The 23,331-nt window shown below is 41.6% G+C and overlaps 1 protein-coding gene across 21 annotated transcripts in view; it reads right to left on the reverse strand.

Moving 5' to 3' along the window:
• The window catches only part of LOC138183667 (protein muscleblind), a 401,637-nt gene that overhangs the window by 236,021 nt on the left and 142,285 nt on the right, over positions 1-23,331 (reverse strand). Inside the window, exon 2 of one of the 21 annotated variants that reach the window (XM_069120940.1) lies at positions 9,772-9,937. The exons of the other annotated variants lie outside the window; for them this stretch is intronic. Coding sequence (XP_068977041.1) covers positions 9,772-9,780 — 9 coding nt within the window. The 5' untranslated portion in view covers positions 9,781-9,937. The remainder of the gene's footprint in view (positions 1-9,771; positions 9,938-23,331) is intronic. 21 annotated transcript variants of the gene reach the window in all.

A 23,331-nucleotide genomic window follows, 5' to 3' on the forward strand; every position in this document is an offset into this window, starting at 1 on the left:
TGCACTCGATAAGGCGTTTTCTTTGGCGGCAAATGAATCGTATATATGGACCTTTTTTTTTACAGGAAAGTCCGTACGATAACGATACCGTGCAATTTTGTTCGATAAAATTATGTTAACGTTTAAACGAAACAGACATTCCAATCTTATGAATTTCAAAACTTTCCAGAACTCAATCTCCAATTACTTGCCTGCGTAAAGTTTTCCCGAGCATCGTGCTTCCTTTGCGTTACGTTTAAGGGCGAAACTTAAAACTCCAACCTCCAATTTATCAATAATTTAGCAACGGTGTACAAATTGTGCCAAACACAGACAACGAAGTTGTTTCGCTCACGCGAATATCTCTTTAAAAATAAGAATCATTTAAATTGAAATTTAATTGATTTAAAGGAGCGAGGAGCAAGAAGGAGCCGAAGTCGAGAGGTAAATGGGACCGTGGTAACGGTAATAAATAGTGATAACGGTAATAAATAGTGGTAACAGAACGCGAGAGCTCGTCGTTGGTAAACGAGCCTAGAAAAGATTCGCGTGGAATAAGAGCGGTTGAAACAGTAGCTCGACAAACTACGCAGAGGCATTTCCCCGCATGCCATAATATCCATTATACCGCGGTACAATGGACCAGATACGTCGTTTAATATACAACGAACGGGTAATGCTATTGTCGTTGCACGGTAGAAAGTAATTACTTCATTGTCTCGATAAATTGCTCGCCGCTCGCCACGCGTTTCGTATGCTAATAATTAATGAACGTGACAATGCGAGCGGGCATCTATTCGTGTACGTTCGCTTTCCTTCTCTCGTTATAATCGAGCCCTGGTTACTGATACTTGCACCTTCGTTTTCAAACTGTCGACCGTCGTCCGCGCTATCTCGCGATGTACCTCAACTTTCCCTGCTAAAATTTCTCGCGAATAAAGAGGATCAGGTTGTTATTCGTATGTTGGGGCCTAGGACTCTTCTTCCAAGCGTGTGCGTTGTCACGGTGTCTCGTTTCGATTCGACCAAATAAATTTCTATTCGAGTCGCTGTTTCTTACTTGTACGCGTAAAAATATAAATTTTCATAAACGTCCGCCGTCTATTCGTAATTAATACTTTGTGACGCTTTCGAGTCTACGCCTCTTAGGAAGACGATGCTGTTGTTTCACTCCGTAAGAGAAGGGCTTATTGTCGACGTTGTGTCAGACTCTTGGCAAAGTTAGCTACGATGTTGATAGAACGTCAAAGGGTTAGAACATGGCTGACGCGATGAAAGTTCAAAGTTATTTCATCAAGATTACTTCTAGAAACTACAGCAAGATATTCTTCGATATACTATATATACAGTTATTGATTCTACACGTATAAAAGTATAAAGTTCCTTGTAACAATTGCATAACGTTTAGCGACATTTGCCTTTAATTTGTTTCTAAATTCACAATTTATTAGGTTCGTAATTTCGAAAATTGTCTACACGGTTTTCAAATAATGATTATGGAAAACGATTAACAGGTAGTATGAAAAGTCCTAACATTTACAAATCGTACATAATAATCAAAGCCACGCACCGATCCTTTCGTTCCGAATGATCGACAAGTGTCTTAATTTCCAACCAATTCCGTGTACCATTTCAACCGAGCGCTAATCCTATATACGACTATTTCCAATCAGGTCAATTATCCGCTATCAGAAAAATACAAAAAACATCCTAACTTTACGAACGATACGCGAGAAACATAATCCTGGAGCAAAACAAAATCCCGATTAATCCCAGCCGCCATTGGTTCCACTGCAAACAAGAAATAGCTTGGCTTCTACGCGTGGAAGTTCAAAGCTCGTGACAGAAGCCACTTCTAATGGACCGTGCGCCATCGTCGACTGATTTTTCATCCTAATTTGCGGCGACAAAGTCTCCGAAGTGGACGTCCCTTAGAATCTTTCGACCAGAACCAGGAACGAGCTCGAAGGTCGAGAGAATCTGCCAGAAGAAAAGGAGAAGAAGCTCGAGGTTCGGAACCAACGAAGGTTGAGAAAAAGAGAGAGAGAGAGAGAGAGAGAGAGGGAGAGGGAGAGAGGGAGAGAAGATGAAAAGGAGACGAGGGAGATTCGAGAAACGACACATCGACGAGTCTCGGGAGCAGATAGTTTTCTTTTTCTTTTGTCGTGCCTCGTCACACACGCCCCAGACGGTCCTCATCGGCCGGAAATAAATTACCACTCGAAATCTCCGAAAGCCTTTTACCCCCAACCCCTGACCTCGAGATCAAGAAGTCGCGAGGAACAATTTTATTGTATTTCTAAGCCTTCGTCGGGGAAACGTGTTACTAGACGGACGGAAAGCAGCCCGTTTCAGGAAACTGGATGAGAAAAACAGAGAGAGGGAGGGGGGAGGGAGAGGGAGAGGGAGAGAGAGAGAGAGAAAGAGAGGAAGAGAAAGTTGGAGTGGCGCAAGATATAAACTTATAACGCTGCCGGAAAGACGGTTCTAATACGATCGCTGCGGCTTCGAGCGACCGATCGAAGCGAACGAGAAGAAAGTGGAGACGATATTAGTGACAGAGATGGATTGTAAAGAGGTTTGGCGAACGGAGGTAATTATTATTTGTCGAGAAAACATTGTTCCTTAGCGTTCGCAATGTTTGGAGCGATTTCAGATTAATCATCGATTGTTCGAAAAGAATCGTTTATAGAATCTGTCGTTACGGTGATGCGACAATAGGCCTAACGGAATACTTTTCTACACAGTTTCTGTTCATAGAGTAAGTTTCAGGCGAAAGCGTTTCAAAAACCTTTGAAATATTCTTAGCGAGACAAACGTTAAGCGCGGTAACATGTACATCAAAAGATAGAAGATAGTGAAATAAGAGAAGATAGCGAAAAAGTTTTGTTGCCATGTATGTTAGTACACGATACCGATGTTTGTTTCAATGCTACTTGCTTAAAGCAACAACGTTGAGGAGGCAACCGGAAAAATAAACTCGTTGATATTAACAAAAAAACAAGTATCTCGACATTGTCAAAGACGAGAATAAAATATTCCGTATAAACATAATGCGATTTCATTTATCTAATTAAGACACTGCAATACCTTGTCGAGTACCTTGTCTTTTAAAATTTACCTTCTGTTATTCCGTTATCTACTTGAAGGTAACAAAATTCTACGCAATGTCAACCTTCTCCGAGAACACCATATTTTCCAAATAATCGACACGTTTAGCGAAAGATATTACGACATCCGCGTTTAAAAATAAGAAAACGAGGCGAAGTAGCGGCGATTCTATCGCGATCGTTCGAAACAGAATGGAATCGTGAAACACGACGAAAAGACGTTGGGACGAGGAAGGAAAGACAGGGTAACGAGCAAAAAGGAGGGAAAGAAAGAGCGGAAGAAAGACAAAGAGAGAAAGATTAAAACGAGCCGTGTCGTGCTGCGACAAAGAGAGAGTTGGAGCCGCGCTTCCATTACTTCATTTCCAAGGCTGAAAGGTGCAGGACAATGGAGAGCCCCTGGAAGCTTGACACGACCGAAAGCCGCGGGATATCTCGATCGTTTCGAATGTCAGCAGCGAAAACCACAGACATCGAAACTCAAAATACGGACAAAGCAGAATTTTGATCTTTTGCAAATTAAGAGAGATACGATTGTTTGGTTGTATCGTGTATCTGTAAAATAAAAATGAAAATTAGTGTACGTTACGCTTGAGCGATATCTCTGGTTAATTTTGCATGGCAGCGTCGCACGTTTGGTTTCAGCTGAACTTTATAATTCTAGTCTCTCGATCATGTAACAGAAACACACGTGGCATCGTTCATGATTATTTAAACGATGCGGCGTTAGGTATCGAGTAACGCGAGCGGTAGATATACACTAAATACACGTAACGATGTAAATATTTATTGATTTTTAATGTTCGACGTTACGATTTGTCAAACACGCGATATCTTGCGAATATCGAACAACGTGGCAGAATTTATCGGACATATCGCTTTCAACGAATTATGTTATTAACCTTCGCAATTATTTCGCTTTTGAGGTAGAATCGTATTACTACGTTTGAAGAAATAATAATTGTATACGGAGAAATTAATGATCCGATTACGAGGCGACGATATTTTCCTGTTATAATTCATTGATCGAGGTGTTTACATGTAATTTTCGGTACGGTATCGAACGAATATGATCACTGGTCGGAACGGGTGATTATAATTTCGTTTTGTACCTAAATTGAAGCGAATTAAAAAGTGTCGAAAGAAATACGCGATAAAAACATTCGAGAGATATCTGCTTCTATCGTCGATAATACCTTTCAAACTGTAATTACAAATATACCTTTATAAAAATCTGTAAACTTTGATGAAAAATTGCAATACGCATTAAATGCAAAAGATACCTATCGATAAAAATCAACCGAAAACTTCCAATTCTCCGTTAATCCAAATTCTTGCAACTGTCGACGCGGAACGTCAAAAATTATACACGGTTATAACGTAGTCGACGTTTCGTCGCATCGTTTCTCTGACTCATGCAAGCAACATTTGTCTTCCATCCATTTCTGATGCACTTATTATCCTGTGATAGCCGGTTCGTGCTTGTCATCGAGAATTACTGTGTCACGAGTGCAACGACGATTGTCAGACGTTGTTATCTCAACGATCTGTTATTACCATAGCGCATTGTGCACGGAATACAAAGTGACAAGAACGTGAACACGCTCGCGGCATGGCAGCGCGGCGCGTCGTTGCAACGGTAAGGCTGTTATTTAACTCTCTGTAGCCGGAATTTTGTTTACTTAGGAGAAAAGAAATTCTGTTCGTGACTGGTTGACGCGAAACAATGGTACATCAACATGATATAACGATACAGCGATCGATAAATCAAAGGAGAATTAAGAACCTTGGGGCCTATTTCAGGATTTAATCCAAAAACCGAAATAAATTATAAATTAGATCTTGTAACTTCCTCGCCGTATTATGCGTGCGATTTACACCTTTATCCATATTCTTTCGTTACTTAGTTTACGTAGTTTACCGTTTCAACTCCTCGATTATTTTCTCCTATTATTTTTTCGTCGGTCGTGAAGCGCTCGACGTTCAACGGAAGAAAACGAAGGAACGGAAAGGGAATAAAGAAGACAACGGTGGAACATCGACTTCGTTTAGACCGTTTCAAAAGAGCACATTTCCGTTCGAAACGAAGAGAAGAAAATTGCTCGATACAAGCGCAGGCCAGAATTCGTGTATTAAACGTGTACGAATACGAATCGAGTTTTAATAAATTCAAGCCCCCCGAAACGAATTTAAATGGACGCGAAAGAAAAGGAAAGCAAAGGAAGAAAAAAGAAGGGAATAGGGAGGAGGAGAGAGTTTACGAAGCACGGTAGAACCGCCATTATGCAAACTCTCATTATCCAAATACTTGGGTGTCTGAACTGTTCTACTATCTGGATGCCTGTTCCGAGCAAACCGAACCTCCAGCAATTGGAATTCCTCGAAAAATGCTCCTTTAACTCTTCTGATTCGACTTTCATCGATTCAGCCAATTGACAACACCGATTATTATCGTGGATAAAGAGCAAAAAATGTTATAATATAAGTATGTGTATATATATATATCTGATCTTGCTCGACAAACTTATCCAGCTGACCGATTATATTTATCGCATCGATCGTAACAAGATTAAAACGATTTGAAAAATATATTCCCTTTTTCTTTCTCGAGGAAACGCGTTAAAGTTCTCGTTTCCACGAGATTGCAAATAACGGTTAGAATTGAAATCGGACGTGTATTTGCGCGCATCCAGACCCACCTATCGATGAAAATTACCGACGATTTCTCTGAAACTCGAAAAAGCGAGTTTCATAATTTCAGAAAAGAAATTCAAAGGCTATACGCGTCTGCATAAGAGGTCGGCATAACAGCATCCTCGCGCCAGGAACAGTATATCATTCGGGAAGTGAAAAATGTTCCGCTTCTATCCAATTCTCCCTACTTCACGGCTCGCGATAAGAGTATTACCGGATGATATATCGTGGCGCGTGTTTACACGGATATTAAAATTGTTTAATAAAAGTAGAGAAAGCATAGGCTCTCCCCTCTTTCTGCGATTATTAATACGCGAATAAATAATATATTGGACAACGCCTGTTTGTCTATCATTATCGCACAGAAAGCGCGCCGTCGCGTGGAACGTGCTCGCAATTCTATTCGCAAAAGAAATTCCATCTCTCGCAAAATTCACTGGAAAGTACGTGAAAACATAAGAAAAAACCTGTCGTTTGCTTTTGCGTCGGTAGAATCGTAAAATTGGAAAAGAAAATATCCACTTTATCGACACGATGAATTTATTTATTTTGGATTTATGCCACGTGATAACGGCAAAAGCAATTCTTTTTATCGTTGCAACGTAAAACGTAGACCTCGATCTCGTCTACCGCGTAAACCCTCCGATAATCTACATCGTTAGTAGGTATCCTTGCTACGCAGTCTATCCTCGCCTTTTAAATCGCGCGATGCTTTTTTCTCGGCGTATCGACGATAAGTACACCGACGCGAAGAACACCGAGCGAGAAGCGCGTTAAAGTTTAATCAGAGAGCGTAATTTCGCTCGCGCTGTTCTCCAACGTCGAAACAGAAGCTCTCGTTTGCGAATAGTTGGGCGAAAATAAATAATGAAAGGAACGCAACGGTGTGCGAGGAGCGCTCTAGTTGTACTCGACGATGCAGCGTGAGAAATTCGAAGGGCAGGTGAGTTCTCTGAATTAAAATCAGCCGTAACCGGAAAAGGAAATTTCGATAACCCCCTTCGCCTATAACAGAACGAACAATTTTACGATTCGATGGTAAAACGTGGCGCAACGGCGAGCGAGTAGCGTTCGCTATGTTACCTTTGCACCCTCAAAGAGAAAATCGTGTGGCAGACATAATAGGAATATAGGTACCAGCGAAAGCACTAGCCACGGAATTTTCAAATAACATAAGTTACCTGAATATTGCCGGCACGTAAAGGCCAGAGCGAGAGAGGCAGCGCTGCAGAAGAAAATGGCGTGTGCGATTCCGTCATTATTTTATTTCGAGAAACGCCATTGGAATATCTGGATGGAGTCGAAACGCGTCGGACCGTCTCCTTCCTTCCTGTTGCCGACCTCGACGAATAACCCCGCGTTCCCCGCCTTGTATTAACCTTAATTTCAACGTTGGCTCCCGCGGTGAATTCGAGCCGCTGCTAACTCCGAGAACGATCGTGTCGCATGATAATTTTCCAACAATCGACCAACGACCAGGATTCCTGGGTTGAGAATCGAGAATTAAGCGCGAGGTGCATTTGTCCGAAGAAAGAAGGGATTTTCGTTGTTCGAAGAAAATAGACGAGGTGATTTGTTGAGGAGATGCGAACGGAAAAAGGCGTAGAAAGTGACGTAGATATAGAGGAAAATCGATCGATAATATATAATTCTTTCTTCCTTTATCTTAAACCACGCTAACCGACCAAGCTCGTATTATAATTTGCATTGTAACAGCGGTAGAAGTTGAATACTTCAACTTCTCCGAATGTGTTATTCATAAAAATACAAGAAAAAGAAGAACCAAGCTCATCAATGTTTACGATCGATACGCAAAACTAACTCTATCACGTTTCCTTATAAAGAAATTTGTGTCAGCGACCATCGTGGAAGAATACTCGCACCGGCGTTTATTCGATTTAAGGACAAACGACGCGTCGTTTCTCACGGAACATGCGAAATTATTAAGAGGATTACACCGATCTCGTCGAACTTACGACTTGGTGCGTCCGTGAGAGAGGAAAAGGCGGGGAAAGGTGTTCGAGAAATGGAAGAAGAAACTCGAGCGATGCGGCCTTTAAGTGGCGGCGGAAAGCGCGGAACTGTTTGAAAAACTCGGGTGCAAGTTTTATTCCCTTGGTGTCTTAAACTCTTGCCGCAGGAGTTCCGTGCACCTGCACCGGCAAGAGGAAACTTCCTTATTGAAAACTATTTGTTGTGTTTTCCAATTCGCGACTTACAGAAGTCGTAAACGAAAAATTATACCACCCTAACGAAACGCGTCGCAAACAGGAGTGGCACGTGCGTTAACCACGGAAAACCCGGTTATTAGACACGACTCCGAAACCGAATTTAGCGAAACGGATGATTTTGTCTAACGGAGCTTGCGCTGCTTGGATCTGTAAGCTTTTCTCTTCCGAACATTTGATCCGAGAAACGCACGTGTGAGAAGATCGAAAGTTGCACGAGGAAATTGGATCGTGTTTAAAATTATTTTTGAAAAAATGAGCAGAAGGAAACGATCCAAGCTATTTTGTCCAACCTTCAACTATCTGAGTAACCTAATCCATAATCTATAGTAAGTATTTATATTTGTAAGTATTTATGTAATGTAATTCTAAAGTACTTGTTCTATTGTACCAGTACTTGTACAATGATATAATAATACTTAAAAATTACTAAAACATCATTCAACAAACGCGAAAGAAATATTTCAGTCTGTGCAATTTTCATCGAGAACCATCAACCGCCAAACGATAAAATCGTTCTAGCCGATATTTCCATCGGTTAATTCTCAACGGCGCGTAGAAAGCTATCTTCATCGACGTCAGGCGACATTTCAATGAAAAAGAAAGTAAAATGAAAAAGAAGAAACACATCGTTAAACGCGGTGTTACGTAATTTGGAAGCAGGCTGAACGAGGGTCGAGGATCGCCGTAAACAATTTACATCCAGCACGCGGGGGACGGCAGTCTTTAAACTGCAAAAATAAGTTGCACGTGGCACGTCGATGAGATTCGTAATAATAATAACGAAGTTAATTTCCCATGGCGGATCGTTAAAACTCGACGAACTGTCGAGCACGCTCGAAGTAAGCGCGTCGCGTTGTAATTGGGGAAAAATTTGAAAACAAAACGTTTGTATGTTGTGTGTGTTTTATATATATATATATATATAAAACGGGAGAGATAACGATCGCGCGTGAAACACGTTCGTGGAGAAAAAGTGACGAGGTCGTGCCTCGGTTGCACACCACGACGAAACGTTTTCGATCGTTTATTACGAGCCGCGGGAACTATCGAACTTTCGGCATTAAAATCCGTTTTTCCCGGTCGTGTCCGCCTCGTTACCGAAAATTGAAAATCATTAAAGCCTCTAATAGACCGGCGAAAATTCCCCGAGGATTGCCGGAATTTACAAATAAAATGCGGAAACTAGTTGAAAATGCGAGAAGTAGTTGGGTACTTTGACAGCATCCTGAAGTAGCAAAAGATTTTTTTTTTAATTCTTGGATACACGTACAATAACACGTACTATACTATATCGCAACGAATTTATCAAAAGCATATCCACTTTTAACAAGCGAGAATCTGTGACTTCAGCCCATCTACCGAGCCATTGTCCTCGCTTTACTTTTACTTCATATTTCATCCGACAGCTTTATACGCGATTCGCGACGAAGGAAAGAAGAATAAATAAAAAATCTATTATCGTCGAAAGACGGACGGGTCTCGAGAAGCAAAGTGGAAGAAAATTGGATTCTTTTTTATTTATGGCCACACGACACGGCCGTAGTATTAGCTGGATATCGTTAAACAGAACAACCGTACGATCCATTATTCCAGTCGGGGCTTAAACTGTCGTTAACGACTTTTCGCGCGTTCCTCGCGTAACGTCGTTACGCGAAACCGCCCTTCTAAGTGGCTCGCCAGCTCGAAACCAACTTTTCCCCGATTTTTTTCTCCCCTCCCTGCCTCCCAATCTCCTCCTTTTTCTCCTTTCGTTTTACCTTTTTCATGCAGCAGCGTCGGAGAGCATCGCGATTCCGCTCGGAACTCGCCAGTGTTCCGCGTTAATTGCCGCATTATCGCGACCTGTTGTTCTTCACCCCTTTCCCTCTGTATCCACCCTGTGATACGAGCTTGTTTCGCGTATATGCCGCATATAGGACTTACCTGAAACAGAAAGATAAGAATATGTTAGATGGTGGTTTCGTTGTGCAATGTTTACAGAAAACTGGGGGAAATAATCCGATAACACGGAACGTTATCAAAGAGGTGGTTCATGGTTAACTGGTTTGGCAAGTTTGCGTGAACGATGAGTGGGACGAGGTCCTCTATTCTTCGTCACTCGTGACGAAATTGTACCGCGCTTGTTTTACAAACAATAATATTTTTTTTACTAAATTTAATAATTCGTATATTTACAACAATCGAACAATTGTGACAATATGATCGATTTAAAGCTGGATGTATGAAGCATATAGAAGTATTCGTGTATCCACAAACAATTTGACCTAACATAAATCATTTATCTCTGGAACATTTGAATACGTAGAATGTAATAAATTTTTAGAGAAACTTTTTAACAAAAATAGTCGAGTCGATCGAATTTAATTTTTGTGAGAATTATTTATCCTTAAATTCATGCATCGAACCGTTCGATAAAAGACACGCAAGATCTTAAAGAAATTACATTTCACAAAATCACAATCACAAAATCGCAATCTACCATCTCGCGATCGCAGTGTATTAACTTTTTCTCCCTACTATTCCTCAATTCTAGTTATCTTTTATACTTTGCTTGCCGTGGTCGCGTTGCTTTTGCATTTCTATTTTCCACGAAAGTTCACGGTCCAGAAGTCGGTCAACGCTGAGAATATCTTCCTGTGTCGAATTCGCGCGATGAAATCGGGGTTATTAATGTCACTGCGCGTTCTAATTTCGCCGAAGGGAAGAAGGGTGAGACGAGATAGAGAGAGAGAGAGAGAGAGGGAGAGAGACAGATAGACAAACGGACAGACCACTTCAGACGAAATGCCATTCAAAGGATATACTAAAAACGAATCAGAAAAGAAAGACGCTAGAGAATTAAAGTTGGAGTTGCCTCGCTACAGTCAGCTACGTATTGCGACTTTTAGACTTCGAATGTTTCCGCATTTATGGAGGAACTCTAAAGATGCAAATATGCACAGAATATACGTAATATGCAAAAATATACAAAATATCCAAGGTGAAGTACCCGCTACAATATTTAGGATGAAACACATGTTCGCATAATGGGTATCAAGGATGAAAAACAAAGACGTAAAGCAAAAATTCTGGATCGTCTGGCGACGTCGGACAGTTTTAGCGACTAATCGTGCAAAAAACCCGATAATTGACTGGAGTCGAAGAGGTAGAAGAACGGGGAACCAAGAGGAGAAAAATGTGGAAAACGAAATCGCTCGAAATTAGGACTTAAGAAACGTTTAAACTGCTTCCTTCGAACAGAACTGGTAAACAACGGAGTCCAATCTTCTTAATACCAAAGCTATTGAAAATCAATGTAATCGAAAAGATTGTGCTTCGAGTTAAACAATAAATTGAAGAAAAACAAAATACGAAAGTAGTTATTGAAATTATTCGATTATGGGTGGCAATTTTCTCGAGCAATTACGTGTAACAGAACGTTGTTGATCGAAGTATCTTTAACGTTTGTTTGTTGTTTTTTCATTAAGTGTAGATATAAAAGATTACATATATATATATATATATATATATATATATATATATATATATATATACGATGATTTGAGATAATCTTGATACTTATCATTAAGCGCTAGATGCCAAATGCTAAATGCTTCTTATTAAGCGTTGTTACATTGTTTCGATATTTATATGGAGGCGACTATAATTATAAGACTACCTTTAAGGATTTAACGTTTTCTTCTTTCCAGAGTATTTTTCTAATATCCGACGATTATACGATTCATTCGTAATGAGATTAAGGTGCCGCAAATTAAATTTTCCTATATTTATATTTCTTCGAATCATAAATTTCAACGAAGAAAAATAACACAACGATCGACCGATCGAAGCTTCCCGCTTCGTATTCGGGCATCTCGCGATTACTGTGGCGAAATGACACGGAAACGGTTGTTCTCCAAACGAATTGCGGCTAGTGCACCTACAGCCCTGTCCGATTCGTGCTTCGATGCGCCCGCTCAATGCAGAAAATAATTTAAAAGGGAGCAAAAGTTCTTTCGAACGGATCCAGGAATCCGACTAGCAGCGAGCAGTACTTCTTCGATTATCGTTTTTGCCTTGGCGAACAAAACAGGACATTCCCGGGATAACTAGAGCGATCGAGTTAATACCGGAGTTAATACCGGAGAGTGCAAGACTGTCCTTCGGCGTCGTTTAATCGAAGAAACGGATGCTGTTCGTGTTTTTGGAAGCGATAACACCAAGATCGATGTAGATGAAAAACATGGACGAATGGACTTTTTGTAAATCGTACGATGCGACGTACATATCGGAAAAAAATTAATTACGACCGCGGCGAGTACAACCCGATGGAATAAATTGAGCGGAACGATGAAAAGTTGTTATAAGTAAGAGGGAATAATTCTAACCAAAGCTAAACGATCGAATATCCTAATACTTTTAATTGTAACACTTTGTTCGTTGCCTATAAGTAGAGTGCACATGTCTATGCATTTATGACAAATGTAAAGATAGTACGAGATATCGAGTGTAAGATACATTGAACGATAGTATTTGGAAAATAAAATATACTGTTACTCGTGTGCTCAAAAAAGTGTAAATTCGATGTCTATGTATAAGAATATAATTATTTTATTAATGCGACGAATTCGATCAATTCGGACATTGGCAAATTTGATAGATACGCTGAACGTGTGATACGCGGATCGTGTTTCTTTTCATACGATTCTTAGACAGCGTACAGAAGTACGGCATAATAACGCCTTGTCCTGAATTCGTCGTCCACGGTCTCCTTGGTCGTATGCAACGTTCGTGGAAACGATATTCTTTTCATCGTCCAGCGGGCGTCGCGGAGGTGGACCGTGAAAACGCACAGAACGGGCAAACAGGCCGCAAACGACGTCCTTACGAGTCCTTCTCGTAGCCTCTCCTCGAAAACGTTACGCTGCCATGGGCAAATTTACCATGCAAATTAGCAGATGTATTTCTGACCGGACCCGAGCGCGCTGGCGAAAGTACCGTCGAAGGATCGTGGCAAAAAAACTCGTACCGCGGCTCGAACGGAAACGTCCGGCCTGCGGCAAGAATAATTACGTAATCTCGGACGAAACGCTCCAGGATAAAAACTGGTCGGTACCGCCGTCAGTCCGACTTTAATCCGACGGTTTTTGTTTATTACGCGAACGTTTCCAAGACGCGTGCTAAATGTCGCGTGGACCGAGCAACCGAGAAAAAGGAGGTTGGAATACCGACGATTCGAATAGAAGATGTCTCGTGATATTTTCTCGCCGTATCGTCGTCCATCTGCATATACTCTGTAAAGTATTTAATAAATGATCCGTTACAACAAGCGTTTTCATGCGGTTGAACGAAGGGGGAGAAAAATGATGGATAACGTTATGAAACGGAGACGATCTCGCGGCGATACAAATTCGAAATTACAGGCCGCCGCCGCCAGAAAACGCCGAAGATAATATGCAAAAGAGAAGCTTAAAAAGTAATTACCGGTGAAGAGGGCGGCGCTGGTTAAAAATTGGCGTACATAAAAAGTTTTCTAATTTCAGAAGCCAAGAATGGAGGTGGTGGAACACGCGCGCGCGACCGAGGGCGGAAACCGGGAGAACAAAGAGGAAGAGCAATGGCGGAGGGCGCGTAGTTACGTCGGCTCTACGCCACGTTTACGCGGCCACTCGAGTAGGCGAGTGGGGTGAGACGAGCTCGAATAATTTAATATACGAATATTTCGCGGCTACTCGAATGCTACGATTGCTACGAACGAGCTTCGAGTATTCCAGTATCGTGCTATTATTCGCCGAGGTTACGCAGATATCTGCGAGACTCCAGTATTTGAATAATGCTCGAAAGCGTCTATCGTTGATTGCACATTTTTGCAATTACATATACCGGTGGTAAAAACGCTTTGGTGGTAGACGCGGTACCAAACGATGGTAAACGCGAGGTAGCGTTCGATCGATGCAAATTTACAGAGAAATGTGCGTGGTAAAGCGAAAGGCCAATTCGGGACTGAAAGGGTTAAGACATAGGACGTCGAACTATCTGTTATACGCAACGATAATTCTTGTAATAAAAAGTTTCGTTTTAAATCATTTTTTTTTCATAATTTTGTTAATTCGACGTGATCTTGTTAACTGAATCACCCCTATAGTTTTCCAATATCTCCACTCTCACACATCCAATCTACGATCTAACGTTTCCGAAAATTACACCGGACGAACATTTCGCTTGCACTCTCGCGTTATGCACTTCGTCAAAATCAGGCCGTGCTTCATCCAACAGTGCGAAGCGATTACCAATCGCTTAACGGTCGTAACAGACAGCAGTTCTTATCGTAAATACCAGAAACATGGCGAACGTAAACTAACAAAAATTCCATCCCCTTTATCGAAACAGATGCCGCTAGTTGGAAAAGTTATCGCTTCTCCGGGCAACGCCGTAGTTCATACTTAACGGCTCGCATTTAACAAACATACTGCACAGTATCGCCCCATTAACCTAATTAGGTATAAGGTATTAGAGCTATTGCAATTGTATGCACCGACAGGCAGACGCCAGACCGAGTAGATGGTCGAACGCACGCAGTCTGGCACACAACGCTACGTTTTCGAGTTCTAGATTCTGTAGAATTTATGTCTGACCACGCTCGTGTGTTCCACTTGAAATTTTTTGCGCGCAGATTTTCGGTACGAAAAACGGGAAATTCACCCTGGGGAACCGTAACTCTCTTCACTCTGGATTCTTTTCAACGTTTAATATCACGCGCTCTTACTTCCCTTCTATTTCGTATTTTTCTCTGTTTTCTTTTTAGCTTACTGCTACTTTTTGTTTTATGCGCTTCTTTCTTCCTTTTTCCTTTCCTTTTTTCTTTCTTTTTCTTCGTTTAATTCATTATACTTTTTTAAATGCCCCAACGACTTTCATTTGCATAGAGAACCGTGTACACGCGGAATGTTGAACACGCTAGCTGCTGGTAATGCGATGGATTCCAAACTTTCTATCAGGATGTCTCGAAAGTTCCAGCAGTTTTCGGTTGTCCATTTTTGAAATTGAAGGTTTTTATGTAAAACACGCTCGATGCACACTTCTCGACAATGAAGCAGGAATATTAAATTAACTAAATATTATCTACTCGTTAAGTATTGGTAAGAATCAAATATAATTAACGAGTAGAACTATCTGTATAATCAATTATATAATCAAAATAATTATTTTGAAATATATTTTGTTCAAATAACTCCTTGGAATACGATCTTACGAAAATGGCAACTTTATGTTTCGTATCGATATCGATATTCGTATTACAAAATGTTCTATAGCCAATGAAGTTTAATTGTAATCTGCGGCAAAACGCGCGGCGTGATACCATTAACCTTACTACTAGTTACCGCAAATTTTCAAGACGCTATTTAAAGCTATGCTTTCGAAAAATGGGGAAGAGAAAGAGAAAGAGGAAGCCAGTGGAGAGCATTTAAGACGGCCTCTCAATGGAGGGAAATCGCGATGCACTTGACGTATCGACGCTGTTCGACGATCTTTAACGATAATTGGCGGCGCATCGATGAGAGTTTCACAGAAAATATCTCAACGATCCTTAGATGGATCGCTGTTGGCCAGGCTTCGCCACGGATCGCCGGCAATCGAATTTTATTGTACGCGATCGGTTACGTATGGATCAATTACCCGGCGGCCTATGGTATAGCGCGATTTGAACGATAGTTAATCTACCGGGGAATTTTTAAAGAGTTCGCGAATGTAACGAGTTCGATGGAAAGTTATGAATAGCGGGGAAAACGGATATAAGACTTTTTTTTGTTATGCTGAGAGAGAACGTTCTAGAATGGAAATCGTGCGAGGTGTTGCAACTTTTGGACATTACAGATAACGTATTACGCAATTTGCATCAACCGTCTAATAGCGTTCGGTGATACCTCGATACAAAAAATAGAAATCTGAATTAAAAAGTTTTAATTGCGTAACAAATTTATTTTAATATAATTTGTTATTAAAACTTATCGTTATTAAGTTAATAAACTATTTAAGAAAGAGACTAAAGTTCCATAAATCTCTTCTTCTTAGGTTGTGCTAAGTGCTTCTATGACGAAATCAGTTAAAGGCTCTTCTTTCGTGGGTCGCTCGTGATCAAACATTCGCATCGTCTCGAACTAATGCTGGTAATAATAAATCGTCGATTTTCATCAAAACATACGTTATTAGATTTACGGTGATCGACCTGTGGCTCGATCCTTCGGCACGTACGGTGAATATTCAGGCGGATGCCAGCCACGTCACGTCATTTCGTAGACGATGTTTAAGGACACGGTTGGCGTATTCCGAAACCTATGGCTCGCTCGTGAGGATTTTTCAGGATAGCTGGCCGTGTCGTGGGATCACCTGATCCTTGCTCCGTCAGATTTTTACTTTGGCACGAAGACATTTGAAAAATGTGTCGTACGAACCGACCGTAGGTACCACACGGAACGGGGAAGGAAAGAACACGCGACCCCTTGAGTACAGATTGTCACGCGGTAGAACGACGAGCCTTGCAGAGAACGCGAAAGAGATCGAACAGCAGGACGACGCGATGTTTCGTAACCTGATGTTTTCTTAGAGCTTTTAAAAGAGTTTATCTTTCAGCTAAGATACGCATCGAATTTCTGCGCTTTTTACACATGTATTGACCTGAGAAACTGTCATTTTTGCGAGTAGAATGTTTCTCTTCGAGTGCCGGTGGCATTCTTTTTCAAATTTGTGACTGATCTGAAAACTGACGATCGACTGTAACTTTTGAACGTACGAAACATTCTAACATCTTGACAACGCTGTAATTATTTCAAACGCCAACAGGACACCTAACATCTTATATTCTCTAACGAGTCTAGTATTGGCAGAGGTAAAGGACGTAATAATTGCTTCCATCGCTATTTAATATATTACACGCCGGTACATCTTCTAACAGAATTGAAACGCTATCGCTATTAGATACGCAACCCTATTCGACTCAATCTAAATATATACCGGTTAACGCGTACGAATTTTTATTTATTTTGCATACTCATGTATACTCTAAATGCATAAATATCCGCAATTCGAACGTTACGTCAAATAGCGACTATATTCTAAGCGACGAATCTCGTTACGTTAGATCGTAACCTTAGGCGTCTTATTCGCGAGAATTTCATCGTAAGGAGGAAAGAAATGGACTAGTCAGAACGGAGCCAGGTTGTATCAATTGAACTATCATACATCTACATAAATCCAATTGAACTATCTTTTGGATATATATCCAATTGAACCGAGATAGTTTTATAGCTTCTACAGTTAGGACAATAGGATCCAAGACATGAGAGAGGGGGAGAGAGAGAGAGAGACAAAAGAATGGAAATTCAAAGTAATACGAATGTTCGCTGGCTAAATTCGACCTTTAAAAAATGTAGGATGAAAAGAAATTGACTGATCGGATTGCTGAACGCGAATCCTTTGTCTCTTGGATCCGATTCCGCGATTCAGGTCGTTGATGAATTCTTCCTCGTTTGGTTCTAACGTTGTTATTTTTAACGTCATGAGACCCTTATCGGTCATTCCAAGCTCGTCGCGTTATTCCTGACTTCGTCCTATGGTACATATAAAATCTTCTTTTTTCAAATTATCTTTTAAAGTTACATAGTTATTTTATATAATATTCACGTAACTCAACGGGCTTTGCTAAAAACTACCCAGTTTCGTTATGTCAAATCAAAGGGTAAAAAGTATTTGGCAGAAATCCACCACCGACCAGCATTCGCAGAAACACCGACTCCTTACGAAGAGGCTGCACGGGTCGGGCGTCGAGAAAAATATTAAGATGTTTTAATACGGCACGATGAAACGACTCTCGAGGAACCTAACCTCGCGATTGCTTAACTCTTCGCTGTATAATTCGTCGGCCTTCGTATTGTCGAACACGCCAGACTGAATCCCCGAGCATTACCATGAATAGAACATTGTATATACCGGTAAACTGGCGGTCCGCGGTCGGCCCGATCGGAGGAGCTCCGCTAATACGTCAGGGATCCCTCGGTTCATCCCTCGATGAATAGCTTTGTCTCGTCGGCGCCCCGGCCACGGTACCGCTGATCCCATTAATTAAATCTTCAATACTCTTTAAATCGATTCGTTTAATAGAAAAATCCCCGTGTCCCAGCTGGATAAAGCCTTGCTTTCCATGGCGCGGTTCATTACGATTTTAATACGATTTTAATTATCGCCCTGGATCGGGAACGGATCGTTCCGGCGAATACCGAAGCTCGTGGAAAAGAAAACTGACGGTCGAGAGCGAATCAAGAGGGAAATCGTACGAAAAGGCGAATATAAAGGCGAAAAGAAAGGAAAAGAATCTTTCATTGCATCTAGACAGTGGAGGTTCGTGCCAGTCCATATTTTTATTAACGTAACTAAGCGAATTTTGTATACTTTTAGTAAGATGCTTAATGTCAGTTTTGTGGAATTAATCTGGAGTACATAGTCGACTCGGACACGGCGATATTAATACGTTCAAAAATCAAGCTAACAAAGGGAAATAACGAAGATTGAAGAAAGCGAGAATAAAAAAAAAGAGAGGCGGGAGAGGAAAAGCGATATTTTTCACGAAGAAGAATAATGCGGTGCGGCATAGCGGTTGTTCGACGGATAAGCCAAGGCTATCCTCTCCATCGCTCCCTCACCCTCGGTGAGGGGGAACAATAGAAAATGAGGAAACGGGAAAATAAACGAGGGAACCGTAGAAAATTAGGAATGAGTATCTAATAACTGAAAAATGTGTCCTGGTATCCCGGGTACCGAGGACCGGAGAAAAGAACGTGCGGGGAAAGTCAATGAGGGGCTGACGGCCACGGACGACGAGACGGCGTAGGAATGAGAGTCGTACGAGAGGAATGACAATGCTAGCCGGTGCCACCGAGAGAGGGTTTAAAACTTCAACCCCTCGTGGAAAATTTACAGCGGGCTGGATCCGGCGCGTCATTAAACACGTTGTTTCATAATTCACGCTACGATATATCCGTGTGTCTCTCTCAACCCCTCGTCTCCGTTTCTCTCTCGACTGCTGCCGCCCTTTCTTTTTCGTCCGATTTTCGCCACAGTTGTTTGCTACTTTCGCTCAAAATCTCTATGAAGTTTCGAAGCCAAGCGTCTTCAGGCGAGATAGCTTTACGAGAAAAATAATTAAACGAGATTTCGTCGAATCGAGAGGCGAGTGATTGGTATTACCGCTATTCGCGAATATCTAACTAGCAAATTTCCAAACTTCAATTTAGGAGTAAATACTTTATCGGAATTTTGTATAAAGTAAATTTATAATCAAGTTTCTCTTCATTGTAAACGTTTATTACGTTATTCAAGTTCTAAATACGCGTACATTTGTCGCCAAAATCTTGGCGTTGCTTCGTTTATTCTCCTTCGTTGTAATCTTGAAACGTTTAAGCTTCGAATTACAACCAGGGGACTATACGTTACAGCACCGGTCGAAAGCGTGTTCTTTTTTCATCGCGGCAGAACGAATTAAAGTTTCCAAATTTAAACAAGCCGAATAATTTCAATTTCGTGGCGGAACTAATGCGAAACTGGCGTAGCGTTATGAATAAAAGTTCGAACGCTCGTTGGAAGTCGACGATCGTTCGCAGTTGAAAACGGGGCAGACCGTGTTCCATTTACGAAAAAAGGAAAGGAATGAAAAAAGGTGTACCGGAGTGGCAGTAACTTCTCGTGAACGTCCACGTTTGCCAGCGATACTCAGCCAGAAGACTTAACGAGATAAAGTCGTAAAATATTCAATTGGACGGACTGCCGGTTAAGTGGATACCGCGCGCTTTTAAGGCCGGTTTCTTACGTGCCGAAACTTCGAACCCACTCGATCCTGCTTCTGCTTGTCAATGAAATGAAATTAACTTTTCTGTGTGCGAAACTAACTTTCCGCCGCATTGATTCCGCCGCGAACGCGATACGAGAGATGGAACTTCATCTTACGTCGAGAAATCTGCTTCGTCGATCGTATATTTCTCGTTCGACTTGCTCGAAATACCGTTCTTAATAAATGGAAATTCCATCGGATCACGATAGCGCGTGAAACGTCGTTTTCTCGAATAAAACTTTAGCTTGACGCAGGTTCTTCGAAACGTCGTATATTTACATGCGACGCACATTCGATTAGTTCAAATCCTTCGGACTCGTGGAAACGATCGACTTTAGAGTTGAAAAATTCTTAAATTTTAGTCAATTTTCTGATTAAACTTCGAAGAAACAACGACTTCGATGCGCTCACCCACCGCATTTTCCGCGGGAAAACGATCGTCCTTAACTTTTCGTTACTAGAAGATATTCGCTTCGACATCGGGTGTTCGTGGTATCGTTGGGTCTTGGTGTCTTGGAGGCAGATCAGCAACGATCGAAATCGATCAAATCCTCGCGCAAGTTTTCGTATTACTCTCGAAATAACGAACTTGTGCACGCGTACTGTGGCAACTTGGATCGTGTTGGTGGTACAACTCCGAGATCCGTGTACGTGTGAGAAGAGAAGAGAAAGTACAAATTGCGCCGATATCTCTGATAGCCGTGACAAGGTTCGTGGAACGTTTCAGCTAGCTCCGTGTACGATGGCCATGCAGCTTTGTAAAGCCACTTTAAGGACGATATCGGAGGACAGGGGAGTTCATTACGAAGAAGTTGCGGTTTACATTGCCTCATCAGGAAGTCGTTAGCTTGGCCCACCGACACCTTCTGCCCTTCGTCGTACGCTTCCCTTCGACCCTCTTTCTCCCGACGCTATTCCTCCGCACGTCGACCGCCCCTGCAGCACCCTTTAGTTATTCCTTCGTAACCAAGGACTCCTCTGCGCTCGCTCGATACAGACTATACAGTTACGTGTTTCGCGAAATAGCCTCTATAAACTGACGGAGAAACTTTTAAGAGAGTCTCGAAACTTGCATTTTTAGCGGAACCACGCGGTTTTCGACTGACGCTAAATTTTCGAAGGTTTAATCCTCTGCAGCTTGATCCACGTCGCGAAAGGTGGTGCCTTCACTGGATCTTGCAGCGACGCGCAGGTTTCTTTTTTAATCTTTTATTTATCTCTAAGATTTGTACATCGAATAATTAAATCGTCTCTCAGAAGAGATCCAAGCAGAGACTAGTCCGTGAAATAATTACGATTTCTTATACGATAAATCAACCGTTGCGTCATAAGACAGAGATCGACTATTCCGCAGTACAAGCACGAACGCTGACGAAGCGTTACAGAACGCAGTCCAACGAAATCCAAAATTTCGCTACACCACCTACTTGGCGAACGACCCGAATTTCGTCGAATCGCGACGCTGAAACAGCGACCGAGTCAGTTTATATCCTTGCGTTCTTCGACTGAAAGCACAACCAGACAGATACCTCCGAGCACAGGGGAACGAAAGTTACGCCAAGAAACGAGCGACATTGAAAGAAAACTTTTAGGTTTCGATCACCGATGGTTAAGTGACTGTGTTACGGAATGAACCGCTGCAACTAATTTATTGCGTTTGCCTTAGAATCTCTCTTTCGTGCCGTTTCCTTTCTTCGATCTCCCTCGTCGTTTGTTGGCTGTAGATCCAGTGCAATTTCTTCGCTTAATCTCCACGTCGATAGTCTCCAATTGTTTACTGATAGCTTTAAAGATGAATAGCGTATCCTTTCGCGATACTCTTCTTCCATCGTATAATTTCTCGGACTTGAGATTGGACGGAATTAACTCGTACCCTGTCTCGCGTTTCGTTTCCATTTGTTCCGTTAGAAAATTCTGTCGCCAGATTTTGCTTACACATATATTTCGAAGAATCAAACCGTCGAACGTTCCTTGTATATTTCTTTTTACTTATCGGAATCTCGCGTATCGCTTCGTAAAATTCTCCGTATCGCTAATTACTTTGACTTCAAAAAATTTCCTACTATTCTACTAGTTCAAAATGTTGTTAAACGTGTTTACGTTTAGGATATCTCGAGGAATGTTTAACGCTCGACACACACAGTGTCTTGATGAGTTTTTGATGATTTCCCAGCACCTTCTACGTACGTTAACTATTAGGTGAAGTAAAAAGTTCTGAGCGCTTTTTCGCTTTATTTTCTAGCGAAAAACGCTCAGAACTTTTTACTTCACCTAATATTTCCTTCTGCTCTGTGTGTGCTTGTGCACGTACATTGTATCGATACTCGATGCACCATAAATAACATAATGTTAGCAGTCTATCGTCAAATTGTCAACATACGTACAAAGATCGATAAAGACTGAAACACTGAACTATAGAAGATATTGTTGCGTAATAAGTATACATTTTTGTACTATACCACAAATCTGAATTTTTGACATAAAGTAGGTATTTTATCGAAGAAAGTAGTAAGATCCGCGAAGTCGAAAGAAGAGCGAGATCGGTTTCCTGATTTAAGGTTATACGGAACATTATTCTTTCAGTGGAGCCGTTCGGAATCGCAAAGTTTTCAGCGTTCAAATTCGCCGGAAGTTTGGCAACAAAAGTCTCTCTCTCTCGTCGAATTTATTCAGGATCCGCGAGTCGCCGGATTCCACGCGGAAAGACGAGATGCATTTATTGCGAGCCATTCAGGATAATTTAGGGAAATCGCGCACAGTCTTGTCATCGCGACAGTCTGCGGCTATTGAAACTAACTAGCGAGAAGGATTAAACGTTCGACGTACTCGGATCTTCGCGCTACGAAAGAAAGACGATAACAACGAGAAAGTACTCGAAGACTGTCTGCTTTCGGAATGCGAAATAATATGTAACGTTAACTGGAAATTCGAGTTCGTTTCGCAGGTAACCGAGCAACGGATTCGAGTCGGATAAAATGCGAGCTACTTCCAATTACACAAGTTCGACGTAGTTGAGGTAAATTGGAGCTGCCTCTGTAAAAGATTAAATTTCCTTGAGTAGGTATTTGTATACAGAGGTATGCTACTTCTATTACTGTGGTCAAATCCAAATATCCTTGCTACGATGCAAGACCGACCAAAGTATTCGACTACTCGCGAATAATCGTAGTGGGTATATCTGTGTATGTAGTTAACCAGACACACGAAATGCTATCTTTCCAGAACGTAGCTACACCGAAAACATTATTCCAGCGATCATCCGAAAAGTCCGAAACAGATCCCCGTTTCTACCCGCTACGCTGATCCGATTTCCAACGAAAGATCCTCAGTTAGCTGCAAAGGATTTCGCGTTTCACGTGATCTCGGTTTGACCGAGATATTCCTGCCGCGTCTGCGAGCACGGGGATAGAACGAGGGGATGAAAAGTTTCGCGACGAAGTCAACTAGAGCCACCGAT

This window comes from Bombus flavifrons, chromosome 9, assembly GCF_040668555.2.
Source record: "Bombus flavifrons isolate JBK064 chromosome 9, iyBomFlav1_principal, whole genome shotgun sequence".
In the NCBI taxonomy this organism is placed as follows: domain Eukaryota; kingdom Metazoa; phylum Arthropoda; class Insecta; order Hymenoptera; family Apidae; genus Bombus; species Bombus flavifrons.